We start from the raw sequence: 14,683 nt of genomic DNA on the forward strand, positions 1-14,683 counted from the left end.
AGAGGCGAATCATTCCAGGAAAAAACACGCCCGACGGGCGGAAGTCGCGTCGCTCTTCCCGTTCCCTCGGCGGACCTCGCGCAGGAGCAGAAGAGGCAGCTGTGAGGAAGGGAAGGCGGAAGGTCCGGAGTCCCGGTTGGAGCTGTGCGCGGGGGCCCGTCAGAGGAGGGGACCGGGAGGCGGACTGAGCGGGCCGAGCGAGGGATGACAGGGCGTTGCCAAGGTAACTCGTCACGGGCGCCGCTCCCGCTCCGAGTTCGAGGCCGTGTCGTAGGACCCGGAGCGACGCGCCGGGGTTTTAGTGGGCGCATTTGTAACGTCGCGGGCGTTGGCCTCGGGGGTGAGCTGCTGGGAGCTGTGCAGTGCTCACAGGGTGGTGTATTCGCGCATCCCTATAAACCGTGTGTATACATGTATATGCATGCATGCATGCATGCAGAGTTGAAAGGAAGCGTGCACTGCCGCCACCAGCTCCTGGGAACTTGCGCCTCCCCTCTCGCAGGGCAAAAGAGAGACCATACCGGCTAGTGAGCTAGTGAGGATGTAGGTACTACAGTGCTTGTTTTCATCGTCCATCCCTATTCCTTTCCCCCCCTTTCCCTCTTCCTATTAGGTTGCAGACCTTGCTGCTCAGGAGGAAAAAAAAACCCACAGGCACTTTATACGTGTTAATAATAGCACACATGTGTTTACTCCCTTAGCAGGGCTAGCAGATAAAGCCTGCACAGGCTTGGAGGTGACATGGACTCAGTAGAAAGCGGGTAAGTCAGAACAGTACCTGGGAGGTTAAGGCAGACCCTTATGGTTCCCTAATGGGTTAGGACAGAGTTAGACAAGTTGGGGGGGGGGAGCAGGTTCAGATCTGGTAGTTTGGGGTGGAGTTAGTGGAAACTTGTGGTCCAAGAGCATAGCCTGGCATATATGGTGGAGAGGAAGCATTACTAGTTTTTCAGGCTCCAGTGTTGGTTTTTCCGCTGAACACAATTTTACTGGTTGGACCAGTGAAAAAGTGACTGTTTGATAATCCAAGTGCCTACCATAAATAGAGTTTGTATTGCTAGTTGTATTGGGCTTCCTTTTTAAAAGGAAAGCTAGATGCAATCCGTGAAATGATCTGGTTACAAATGAGGAGGCTTATCTGGTCTGTAACACTGAAACCTGGGTGGGCGAACAAGGTGGAGTTGGTCTTACCCAGCTGTGCCCACCTGGGTACTCTGGCAGCATCAGGGCAGAGCAGACTTAGGGGTGGGGAGTTGTTGCAGTCTATAGAGATTCCAACTCTGTCTCCAGGTTCTCTGTCCAATTGTGTGGGGATCTAGAGTGTGTGTTTCTGGCACTGGACAATTGGGACAGATTAGGAATTCTGCTGGTTTGCTGCCTGTCTCCCTACCCAGCACTCTGCTTGCCTGAGGTGATAGAGCTGGTTTTGAAGGCAGTGTTGAGGACCCCCAGACTGCTGGTTCTGGTGGACTTCAACATCCATGCCAAGGCGATTGGCTCTGGGATGGCTCAGGACTTCATTGCTGCCATGATGACCATTTGCAGGATGTGCTGAACCGTTGTCTTGCCTTGGTAATGGATTGGAGAAAGCCAACAAACTGAAGCTCAATCCAAATAAGAGTGAGACATTGTTAGAGGGTGGTTCCCTAGATCATATGCATAGGAGGTTGCCTGCTCTTGGTGGAAGTACACTCCCTCTGAAGGAGCAGGTACATAGCTCAGGGGTAATAATAATAATAATAATAATAAATTTTATTTTATTTATATCCTGCCCTCCCCAGCCAAAGCCGGGCTCAGGGCGGCTAACAACACTAAAATAGTGCAACATTCTAAAAACATTATAAAAATTAATTAAAATCAAATTGATGGCAACCATAAACTAAAGTTTACTTCTGGCTCAGGTGGCTTCTGACCTGGATTACCTTCCATCAGCTTCAGCTGGTGGCCAAGCTGCACTGCATCTAGACAAGGGTAGCTTAACTTCTGTTTCTATTCTCTGGTAACCTCTAGGTTAGATTACTGCCACATGTTATACATAGGGCTGCCTCTGAAGATGGTTTGGAAACTTCAGCAGCCAGGTTGCTCACCAGGACAAGACAGTTTGAGCTGATTGATAGGAAGATGGAAAGTCTGGGGTAACCATTGCTTGATGCGATGTTGTGTAATCTCCCCAGAAACAAACCAGAAAGAATGCCCAATAAAAACCAGTGTTGTATAACACACCCTCCACTCCTGCAAAGTGTGCAAACCAGGATGAATGCTCAACAAACAGAAAAACTGGAATCAACCTTCAGTGTTTTTCTTTGTGTTATTCCATCTTCTCAGCATCATATTCCTGTGGTGTAATCTGCATCTGTGTCAGGCATGGGTAAACACATTTGAAGTGCTTAGATATAAGCATTGCATTTAAAAATGTCTGATATGGTTGAAAAAAATTACAGGTATGTAGGATCAACAGCATATTTTAGGTAGAGAGTTTATTAGGATAGTTTTCTGCACAATGGTGGGGAGTAGTATTTGGGGCTGTTTGTCTAGGCCTTTAAAGCAGGGGTGGGAAAATCTACTCCAAATGTTGTTGGACTCCAACTCCCATCAGTAACAAATAACCAGTACCGTATTTTTTCCACCACAACACTCTCTTTTTTCCTCCTAAAAAGTAAGGGGAAATGTCTGTGCGTGTTATGGAGGGAATGCCTATGGGTGGCATGCCTACGGATTTTCCTCCTCTAAAAACTATGTGCGTGTTACGGTCGGGTGCGTGTTATAGAGCGAAAAATACGGTAGTTTGGAATGGTGGGAATTGTAGTCCAGCAAGATTCCCCTTTTTGCTTTAATTGCAGGGACTATCCATATTATGTAGAACTAGAAAATATATATTTTATCTAATAAATAATATCAGTGTGGTGATCACTTAAATTCATTAAATTAGTCTTAGAAGTTAAATAAAAAGCTTGCCCCTGTCACTTGGAGTCTTGGAAACACTCAAAAAGCTGCAAAGTCTAAAGTTGAACACTGTCAGTCCCTCATAAAGGTAAAGGTACCCCTGACTGTTAAGTCCAGTCATGGACGACTCTGCGGTTGTGGCGCTCATCTCACTTTACTGGCCGAGGGAGCCGGCGTACAGCTTCCGGGTCATGTGGCCAGCATGACTAAGCTGCTTCTGGCGAACCAGAGCAGCACACGGAAACACCGTTTACCTTCCCACTGGAGCGGTACCTATTTATCTACTTGCACTTTGACGTGCTTTCGAACTCCTAGGTGGGCAGGAGCTGGGACCGAGCAACAGGAGCTCACCCCATCGTGGGGATTCGAACCGCCAACCTTCTGATCAGCAAGTCCTAGGCTCTGTGGTTTAACCCACAGCCCCACCCGCATCCCTCAGAGAGGAGCCTTACCCTCTTCTAAATAACTAGGTGGGCAGGAGCTGGGACCGAAGAACAACCGCCAACCTTCTGATCGGCAAGCCCTAGGCTCTGTGGTTTAGACCATAGCACCACCTGTGTCCCTCTCAGTCCTTCATATGTATACCTAAAATGTTTCTCGGAGTTCAAGCCTGATTCTGTACATATGTAAGCACAGTTCTGCATAACATCTGGCTGTTTCAGGAGCTACTCCTGAAGAATCTACTCTCAGCTTTAAAACACCTTGGAAATTTGGTGTGCCAGCGTCTTTAAAAAAAGAAAGAAATATAAATTCCAAAAGTATGGATATGCTCTTTCCCCTAGTTTCACCTTTGTAAATATTGTCTCTCCGGATCACTGCAGTAAAATGAAGCAGCACCTGACTCTCTGTGATATATCAGTTTTGACATTTTCGTTTGCAAAAAGAAACCTTGTAAACTAGCAAATGTGGCGAGTGATTCTTAAGGGCTCTTAAAGCAGGGTGGGTTGAAACATGGTAACTCAAATATCTGTAAGATCCTTTGCTTTTGCAGTGATCTCCGTGTTTAAGTGAAATTCTTGCTCTTGAAATAGTTCTGTGAGTACTGGAGTTGCTGAAGTTGATAAAAGTGAGACTCTTTGGAAGGATAACTGCAATTCGATAAAATGTCGCCATCCAGTAAACATAGGAAATATTTGTTTTTTGTTCTCTTGGGGCCATAGTCTAAACTTTTTGCTTTTCCACTATCTATTTAGGCAGCAATATTGTAGATATTTTTAAAGTGCTGCAGAAACAGGAGCATAGGCTTCCTTCTGTTCTCTGAGAGTCCTGATGATTGTACACTGCATAAAATTGAGCATATGTTAGTTTTTACGTGTGCAGATAAAATGAAAGACATCTGTTCTGCTTCTCAGTACGTATACTCTGGACTGAATCTGTCTTCAGGTATAGTGCATCTGTGGCTCAGATGGAGCATGTTGAACCTGTGTTAATGTTCATTCATAACAGCTACTTTATGATATGCATGGCTGTGCTTTTCTTGAAAAATTTAGGGCATTATATGGTCTTTTCTTCCTAGTGGTTTATCAGCCACAGAAGCTGTTTTATATAAATATGATGGCTCTGTCATAAAAATGTAACCTCTTTTCCTCAAAAGAAAAAAAAAACCCCTGCAGCAGAAGATCTTTGCTTAACAGTAATGGGTTTGCATAAAAGAAAATGGGATAAACAGTTTAATAAATCAAACACTGAAGGATTTAATGGCAAAATCCAATGACCCATTACAACTGCTGCTGTGCATTATGCAAACAATGTACAATGTAGTAGAAAGCATATGCAATTACTGCTGATAGTTATCTCAGGTCTTTGAAGGACAATGTAACTGGATTTTTCCCAGTTGCAAATAACAGCCTCAGGATGCTATCCAAGCCCTAGGTGGTGCCTGGTCAGGCATAACAAAGTGGCAGGGCCATCACAGTCCTACTGCATGTCCTAGCTGTGGCATAAAGCAGGTAGGTACAAAGCTGTGAGTCTGCAGCCATCACCCCAATCTGAGTCAATGCTGTTATATGATGGCAGTTGGTATTACAGTGGAGCCTCAGAATCCAAACACCTGTAAACTGTAAGTTTAAAGCTTACCTACAAAAACATTGTAAAATATATGAATGTTGAGGACATTGAAAATGAAACGAAGGAGTTCTAGTGATTAAGATAAATAAGAGTACAAAGGGAGGGATAAGGGATGAAAATGAATAACGAATGATTTTGCTGAATTAATTTTTTAAGTGGAATACAAGAAAGGGAGGCGGGTGGAAGTAGGGGAAATAAGGTCCAGAAGGTTACAAATTTGAAAGAGAGTTTTTCTTTTATGCTAAATTTGCTTTTTTATGTGTTTTTTCCTTTTTTTGTGATATTTGTTGTTTTTTGTTGGTTTGTTAACTCTTTTCTTTTGTAAAACTTAATAAAATATTATTCAAAAAAAAAAAAAAACCACCTGTAAACTTGAACGTTTTGGCTCTTGAACAGTCGAAAACCGGAAGTGATTGTTCCAGTTTCCGAATGATTTTCGGAAGCCAAAAGTCTAGCACAGCTTCCGCGGCTTCTGATTGGCTGTAGGACACTCCTGCAGCCAATCGGAAGCCATGCCTTGGAAGTCGAACTGACTCCCAGAACGGATTCCGTTCAACTTCCAAGGTACATCTGTACTTGAGATCCAACAGCTCCCAAGTCAACTCAGTAGCACCCCTGCTTGGAACTGATACCGCTTCTGCCCACCCACCTGTTTGGTGTGCAGAACAGAGAGCTCTGCACTAGCAGAATAGTGGAACCAAATCTCATTAAATTTATATTGCTGTAGTTTAGATGCATATATTTCAGGATGGAATTAGTTCACTCTGGATTTTTAGAGCACTTTGAAGATATTGACGAGAACGCTGCCATGTAGTAGCACTGTGAGCTGCCCTGTTTTGTACTCTGAATTACTGGGAAGTTAGATAGCATTGCAGAAAGAGGTGGTTAGGAAGGAAGCAGCTAGGATAAGAATAGAAATGCATTAAGGGTTCAAGTTTAGAGAGTATTGTCTATACTGACTGGCAATGGCTTTCCAGGGTTTCTGGCCTCTCCCAGCCCTACTTGGTGATCAACCTTCTGGAGGCAAAGAAGCTGTGCTTCTTGGCAGCTGCTCCTTTGGTTGGTTTGCCTTTTTCAGTTTCAATCCAAGGGTGAACAAAACCTTGAATGTTGTATGCAGTGGACCTTTTAATTTTGTTTCTGTTTATAATTTGAGCCTACCAAAGGAAAGAATGGCTAGTTTTTAGGTCCCATTCCTTTTCTGGAAAGTTGCTATTTGTGCCTATTTACCTTAAGCTCCTTTCAGCTCTAGACAACTAACATTTTATACTAGGGGTGGCTAACCTTTGGGCTGCTTTGATGGTTGACAGCTCTCTGGGGACTGCATACCAACAGCTGGCATGGCTGTGCATACTCAATTGCATGTGCACACTTACCACACATTTTGATAGGCAGGCAGACATGCAGACATATTCAAACAGCCAGTCAGCAGAGGATCGGGTGGTTTCCTTCTCATCACATCAGTGGGCTGGGAGTAGTTCCCCTCTTTCTTACCCAGCACTGATACGGGAAGGAAAATATTGGTTAAGTGTTCCTTTCTATTTCTGAAGCCTTTTTCTTCTGCTTAAGGGGGGAAAGGCGCTTTTCCAAGGTAAGAAGAGGCAGATTTTGACAGAGGACAAGGAAGCCACTGTAAGTGGCTTGGCAAGCTGAATCTGGTCTGTGGGTTCGCCTTCCCTGTTATATGCCATTTCATTCTGGAATTGTATTGTTAATTATTTGAGTTTGAAAGCCAAAAAGCTTTGCGTTGTTAAGAATCCTGACTTGCATCTTTTTTTGTTTTGTTTTTTACATTTCAGTTGGTTTGTTCCTTTACTTGTAAAGAAAAACCCAAAGCCCTTTCAAAGTTGATGAATCCATCAATATCTTCCATGGTGACTGGTGCAATACAGACTGCTTAACTTTTTGCAGCGTGCTTTATACTTCAAGCTTTCATGAAGCTCAGCTGCTGCCTATTGACTTTGATTCTCAGTTCTAGTGTTTCTGCACTAGAAAATGTGGCCTCCAACCTGACAGCTGCTACTGGGTCAAGGTTTCTTCCTCTCGATGCATCATTTCTTCCCACCCTACAAGCCTTCACAAAATCGGCAGTACCTCAAGATATCATAGTGAAAGAAGGTAACGGTGCTTTCATTGAATGTAAGCTGAACATCAGTCAGCATAACAGCATCCTTTGGTTCAACTCAAAAGGGCATCTACTGAAGCAAGATGGAGAGGGTAAGAGACAACTGTTTGACTTGCTTTACACAATGTACCAGGTGTGCTGTATTGATCACAGAAGTTCTCTTGTATGTCACACTTTTAAGAAGACGTTGAAGGGAAAGCCACTCTTCCTAGGTTCGTCACCTCTCTGCCCAAACATACCTACATTAAAACACAATCCAAGTCTATTTTAAATTAAAGTACTGGATTTTGGCTGAAGCTAAATGGGCTATAATTTACACAACTTGCAATCTAGGTACTGTTACATAATATTCTAGCAGTTAGTAGTTTTCATTCCAAATTAGTTGCTTTAGGAGTATAGCTACTTGATATTTTAATCCATGTGCTGATCGCATGGTTTTTATCGGGAGAATGCTCACCTCATCAAACCCAGATTTACATTTAGATTGGGGGACGACAGTGCAGCAATAATTTTTGGTGACTCAACCCTCTAGGGCAGCCTTTCTCAACCTGTGGGTCCCCAGATGATCTTGAACTACAACTCCCATCACCCCTAGCTAGCAAGGCCAGAGCTCAGGGATGATGGGAGTTGTAGTCCAACAACATCTGGGAACCCACAGGTTGAGAACCGCTGCTCTAGGGGCTGCATGCCAGCAGAAGATGTGACCATCTCATATGGGCAGTCAGTCACCTCAGCTGAGCCATGCAGATCAGCTGGGGAGAGGGGGTTATTGTCTGTTATGCAGTCATCAAATGATCAGTCTGGTGACTGGGGAAGGGAGTGGTTTGCATCCCCATCATGGCACTGGGCTCTGTCCAATCCAGCAATACATTTACCTTTTTTTTTTTTACCTTTTTGCTGTTGTTGCCAGAATAGGGTATTGGGAAAGCAGAAAACATTACATGAAAAAGTGAGATAGCACTGTACACATATTTTGTCCAAGTGTCCAGCTTTTACAGCCCACCATGCTTTTAAGTACACATTTGCCTGCTGTCCCAATCCAGTGGATCTTGCTACATTTGGTAATAGAAACATTTGCAGTTTAACAATATAATTTTCACAAGTAATATTGGGGTTGGTGGGAAGGGCCACCCTGTAGGGATGAGTGCCTTTGCAAATGGATAGCAACATTATAATGTAAACAACTGCCCAAATCAGACCCAGGACCCAGCTCTAACCCAAGCATTTGTAGATCTATTTCTTCCTTTTTACCATATATTTGTATGTTGGGAGTGCTGTTGTGTGACCCACCTTAGATCAGGCAGTGACCCAGAAGTGGGTCTCAACACACCAGTTGAAGACCAGTGACCTAGATCAAGTACATGAGATGAATATTTTCTTGGCTAGGTAAAGATATTCAACCCTGCTTGACTAGTAGGTTGGCAAATGACCGGACATATGTTGTTATCCATATTCCCAATTCAGTGTTGCTAGTTTCGTAATACAATTCACAGGGCATGCATATATATATATATCAGGAAAGATGCAAGTATGATCTGTAACTCCAATGTTGAAATCTTTTTTGTATTTGTGTTTTAGATGGAAGATGGCTGATCTCTAACAGTACCCTTAATATCACAAGTGTAACCTTTGGTGACCGGGGGCGATACAGTTGTGTTGTCACTACCCAAAATGGCTCTTTCCATTACTCAGTCACCCTCAGGGTGGTCTCCACATCTGGGGACATGGGCATTTACTACATGATTGTCTGCCTGGTTGCCTTTACTATCACCCTGATCTTAAATATAACACGTCTGTGCATGATGAGCAGCCATCTCCGCAAGACAGAGAAGGCCATCAATGAATTCTTCAGGACTGAAGGGGCTGAGAAACTACAGAAGGCCTTTGAAATTGCCAAACGCATTCCAATCATTACCTCTGCCAAAACGCTGGAACTGGCCAAAGTCACCCAGTTTAAGACTATGGAATTTGCTCGATACATTGAAGAGTTAGCCAGAAGTATCCCTCTTCCGCCGCTCATCCTTAACTGTAGAGCCTTTATGGAAGAGATATTTGAAGCAGTGAGAGTCGATGACCCTGATGAAGTTGGAGATGGAGTCAAACAAGCCCTTGGTGTCCAAGATGGACTCTATCCCTTAAACCCAGAAATTAAGCGCAGTAATTCACCGACAGCAGACTCGGATGATGGTTCTGTAAATGACCATGGTAAAGAAATAGCTGTTGAGGTATCCATCCACCTTCAGTCAGAAGCACAAAGCATTGACACTGTTTCCCACGACAGTGTTCCCTCCATACCTTCTGAAGATGATGCAGGTGCTGAAGCCAGTACAGCAGCAAAGGCAGATGCATGAAAGCTTCATCTGGAAACTTCAAGAAAAAAGGGGAAGCCAAAAAAAAAAAAGCAGCTGGAGTCACAAATGCACAAAAACCTTATCTCTTTTTAAAAACTCCAGTGGCTATAAGGTGCTGAACATTTAGCAAAAGTATGGATTTGGATTTTTCTTTTGTAACATATCTCAGTGTTCACCAACCAATTAGGAAAACAGCTTAAATCATGTTTTTTTAAACATTCTCCTTGGTAGGAAAGCTGCTGGGGGCATTTTACAGAGGGGATACTTTTCTCCCAGTTTTTGGGATCTCCAGTTAACATCAACAAAAGAGCAAGGATACATTGACATAAACTGTTTTTGCCTTTCTTACAGGGAGGTTTGAATTCCTGAATATGTCCAGTGATGATTTCATAGTGTGTGATGGCATAGTTCTCTAGAACAGTGCTTGTCTTGCTTGTTTGAATTTATAATATCTGATCAAGCTTATCTTGAGTTTGTAAGAAACATACATTTTAGCATTTCTTATAGTAATAGTATGGGATTATTACACTTTTTAAATGAAGAGTTGGATCCGGACTGACTCATGTTTAGAGTAGATCTATTGCAATCAGTGACACTTAAGTTGGCCTGAGTCCAGCCTTATGTCAGTAAGCTGTGAAATTACCAGAGCTGCCAGTTTGTCATGTTGTTCATGTTTGCTTACATTGCAATCACATGCAATACTTGAACTAGAAAATGGAAACCAAATGCAAATTTTGGCATCTGAATTTCTCATAGCAGCCAAGAAGTGGTAATTTGGTTGTTTTAAATGTGCTGCTTGCCAAGCAGTTCAAAAAAGGCCCTGTCTGTTTGGGGTTTTTTTTTTTAGTAAAGCTCCAGATGTCAGCACTTCAAGTATTCTTTCTTCTCTGACACTGCTGAAATTCCAATGTGTTCTAGTGCCATCAGTATTGCTACGAGGAAAGCAATGACAACTTAAACAGTTATGATCTTGTTGAAGAGTTTGCAATAAACTCTCACATTAAAAAGGGAAATAAAACATCTTTGGTTTCTCAGGCAGTTGTTTCTGAACAATATTTATAAGAGGCAAATGTGTGGCCAGAGTCTTTGGAACTAGTCATCACCCAATGGACGTGCCTAACACTCTCCTAATGATTCAGGTAGGTAGCCGTGTTTGTCTACTAATGTACATTTGTGTTTGATGAAAAGCAGCCATGGGTGCAGAATGATTGGGGTAGAGGAGCTGTGCAGGTGGATGAGGAGGTTGTGGCTGGCTTTTGCATGAACATATGCTGTATAACATTCTTTGGCACTTTAGTAAAATCTGATGTATGCAACAAAGGGTAAATGGTTAACACATTGAGTGACTTCTCTCCTGTGCTGATGCTTAGCTACCCCTGTAGTGGTACAATGGACTGTACCACTTCAGATGGGGGATACTACATTTGAAATCTCACACACACATTAAAAAAAATCAGAAAAAGAGGTTGTGGCCTCACTTCTTATTGGCCATTTTGTTTTTTGTTTGCTATACAGGAATCTTCCAAATGTTTCACATGATCTAAGGTGGTGCAGTCCTTTCTACCACCACATTGTGTGGCATAAGTAGACTGATATTTAACCAGCAAATTGTTGCTGCATGACAGGTTGATTTGTTAATAGCCACTATAAATGTTTCCAGTGGCCATTTCCCCATGTCATGAATTGGGCCGTGTTATACCATGTAAAGCTGAAAAATAGAATGAATAATTGGAGGATGATAAAATTAACTTTTGGCATCCTTCTGTACTCTGAATAATATAGCTGGTTGGCTTCCTACTTGGCCCATGTTCTTTTTTGTCTTTCATGTGGCCATAGCTGTGCAGACCCAGTTTTGTGATAGGAATGTGCCTCTGCTAGCTGCTCATTAAGCTCCAGTCAAGGCAGATTCTAGCTTTTGCTATTTGGTCCTTGTTTTTTTATATATATACTTTAAGAGTGTGTCACTTTAATTGCATCTTATATTCAGTTTTGTTTTAACGTATACAAAGCTTGTCTACATTTTTTTCACGACTTAAAGCAATATCATATCGTTTTAACAATTGGCAATGGGGGTTCCCATTAATTTCCTACAGCTCTTCTTCTGCTGTTTTATTCATAGCATCTCATTTGAACTAGCAGTCGCTGAAGGGGAATAAACACAATTTTCAGGCGGATTTAGTGTTACATCTATAGCAATAGGTGGGTGGCAAACAGCAACAGTAATGCTACCTAGGAAATGAGAGTCATTGGCAGTAATGCTCGCTATGTAACTCATAAAACGAGTAAATGATATTTACCTGTTAGAATTTTGCTTGAATTTCTTCTGACAAAAGTTCCTAAAGCAAAATAGAGATGGTGCAGACATTAACTTGGCAGTGGGATATATCTGAGTTTCCCCTAACCTCCAAAGGTGCTCTTCAAATTAAGTTGCTTGCTTCTGGCCCTTGCTTCATGCTCAAGTAGCCCATTCTTCTCCACTTGACTGTTGCTTGCTGTCAAGCATAAGCTAGACACCTGCTTGGGAATGCAAATAACAGGTAGGATCTCTGGGTCAGGAGCTAGCACATCTACACTCCACCCAGGCCCTGTTCATTCATTACTTGCATGTAGGGTGTAATTGTGTTTACATGTAGCAGGGCTGTGCTTTTTGTCCTGCCTGCCCGTATCATGCCTCCTTCCTCAAACAATTGCAGACAAGCGGGAGGTCACATGTTAGAGTTTCTGTTCGGTAGTGGGCAGCTTGGTTATTTGAGGAAGGAGGTGTGACATCACGGGGGGGCAGGGCTAAAAACAAATACCCTCCTTTAAGGAAACACAGCTGTGTCCTACATCAGGCATGTCCAACTCCCAAGAGACTGCCATCTACTCCCACTATTAAAAAAACTGTCAGTGATCAACCCATTGACCAAAGTTGTTGAGCTTTTTTGGGAGGGGAGGCAAGGAACATGCAATTGACTGGTAGCTCACAATCGGCCTGTTGGACATGCCTGTCTTACGTGTAAATAAGGCTGCAGTATTTATCTGTTGACTCCTCTGGGCTTTCCACAATGTTTCCTGTACTACCTGACTATCCTACAGATAGAAACTGTGGACTGATGCATAATAGCTTCACTTACGTAAGCTAATCTGGCAGCAATGAGTGAAATTACTTTGGCAGGCTTGGCTGATAAATGTATTCCTCTGGGATTCCGCTCTGTCCTAGATCATAAGAACAGGTCAATTTATTTTCAGTGTGTCTGTTAGATGAAGAAAGTCTGCAGGAAGGAATTAGAATGCGACCCCTGCCTCTTTCTGAATACCGCAATCCTGATTTTTCACAGTAAGCGTTTATCAGCAGCCCCATCCTTGAATGTTGAAGCACACAGTTCACTGTTTTGCACTGAGGGGAGATGGTGTTTAATACTTTCCAGAAGCGTAGGCTCGTCTAACTCTGGAAACAAGTGATTAAATGTTTTGAATCCCACCAATTTATTCCTACAGTTACAGTTTACAGCAGTAAATTCTACAGGCTATGGATTCCACTGTGCCCAGTTAGCACTGCAACACTTACATGGCAACAGTGGCAACACAGTAATTGCTGAATGGATTTGTAGGCCTAATAATCAAGTCAGATTATCGTAATTGTCCTTGTGAATCTGCAGAACATGATGTTCTACGTATAATACAGAGGCACAACTAGCAAATTCGGGGCTTCCAACCCAGCAGATACAATATAGCAATGTTTGATGTTTCCATAGAAAAGTCGCTGGAAAATTCCAAATAATCATATGACACTGGAACCTGGGTATAAGATCTGTGCAAGACAATAATACTTATTTCTGTTTTTCAATTTCTGTGTATGAAAATATAATGTACATTCAGGTATACCGTTGAAATATTTTGAACTGATATCGTCTACCAGGAGTAAGGGGTGGGCAATGGGGAAAGCAGTTCCTCTAAAACTTAGAACATGATCTCCAACCCGCACTCTCATTGCTGGTAGACAGTCCATACTTGTTCTGTTCCAGGATAGAAACTGTGAGGTTTATTTTCTCTAGACTCTTCTGTAAATAATTTGCATTTATGACACAGGCATAGGACCCCGCCTGTGCAACAAAGGCGCAACTGAAACATACAGTATATTTTCAAGACTAAGTAAAAAGAAAAGTATTAAAACTGGATGCATGATGAATTTGTTGTTGAGCGTGGATAAGCTTTACAAAATGTTGATGTGATATTGTTAATTTATATGGAGAAGATTGATTATGTTTGCATTTGTTTGATGCAGCTAACTAAAAATTGATATAAGAATACTCAGATGGCCAACAAATGGCAAGAGTCACTTGCAGATGAAATGTCACTTGCAGAATGCCCACTGGCTCACTGAGTATAAATTATACCAATGCTTGACTTAAACTAATGTCTCTTGTCAATCATGAGATTGTATTGTCTTGTTTCCTTAGCCTCTGAATTTTGTGGCATTCAGAACGATCTACTTTTAACTGAAATAGTATTTAAAACAATATTGTAGTAATTTGCATTCTGGAGGGGGCAGTGTCAATTTTCTGTAACCGCACAGGAATTCATACTTTCATATAAAAGGTGGTGGGTTTCCCCCCAGAATAAAATCCATTATTAAAAGTTTGGGCTGGTTTTTTTTCTGATTTTTGCATGTCTTCCTGCCAGAAAATGACAGAAAAAAGACCCGAAGCCTTTTTGCTGGGAATGACGGGTAAAGATATTAAGAAAGAAGATAGAACGATATTCCTCTATGCCACCACAGCAGCGAGAATTTTATTGGCACAATATTGGAAAGTGGAAACTATCCCCAATATAAATGATTGGCAAATTAAAATGATAAATTATGCTGAGCTTGATAAATTAACAGGTAAATTAAGAGACCACGATGAACAGAAATCTCTGAAAAATTGGAGTAAATACTGGAACTATATTGGAATAAATGCTTAATGTGATTGGCGGGGTCAGAACAATACTACCAGCGTGTGAATTTAGGCCTATAGATTAAAAATCAAATACGTAATGGAAGCAGATATTTGATACTTACCAAAAGGATGGAAGGAAGTCCAGGAGGTGGTTTTTGCGTGTGTGTGTGTGTTTTTTTTAATCGTTTACTGTTTTGTGAAACAGCCAGATTAATCTATCTTTGTATAGTTAGAGAGAGGAAAAAGTTGGCTTGTATATCCTGACGCTTTTTTTT

The 14,683-nt window shown here is 42.1% G+C and overlaps 1 protein-coding gene across 3 annotated transcripts; it reads left to right on the top strand.

Moving 5' to 3' along the window:
- The first annotated feature begins 88 nt into the window (after positions 1-88).
- MFAP3 (microfibril associated protein 3) lies at positions 89-14,109 on the top strand. 3 transcript variants are annotated; one of them, XR_013836520.1, is made up of 4 exons: positions 89-223; positions 6,810-7,227; positions 8,714-10,625; positions 12,718-14,109. XR_013836520.1 is itself a non-coding variant. In XM_079968303.1 (3 exons), exons 2-3 carry the CDS (start codon positions 6,945-6,947, stop codon positions 9,484-9,486), a joined length of 1,056 nt encoding a protein of 351 aa, XP_079824429.1. In that variant the 5' UTR covers positions 89-223; positions 6,810-6,944; the 3' UTR covers positions 9,487-14,109. The 3 variants fall into 3 exon arrangements, 2 of the variants coding, with proteins under 2 accessions (XP_079824429.1, XP_079824430.1); XM_079968303.1 differs by having other exon boundaries at positions 8,714-14,109; XM_079968304.1 differs by lacking the exon at positions 89-223 and adding an exon at positions 439-761 and having other exon boundaries at positions 8,714-14,109.
- Positions 14,110-14,683: the final 574 nt, after the last annotated feature.

This window comes from Podarcis cretensis (assembly GCF_951804945.1).
Source record: "Podarcis cretensis genome assembly, chromosome: 2".
Taxonomy (NCBI): Eukaryota; Metazoa; Chordata; class Lepidosauria; order Squamata; family Lacertidae; genus Podarcis; species Podarcis cretensis.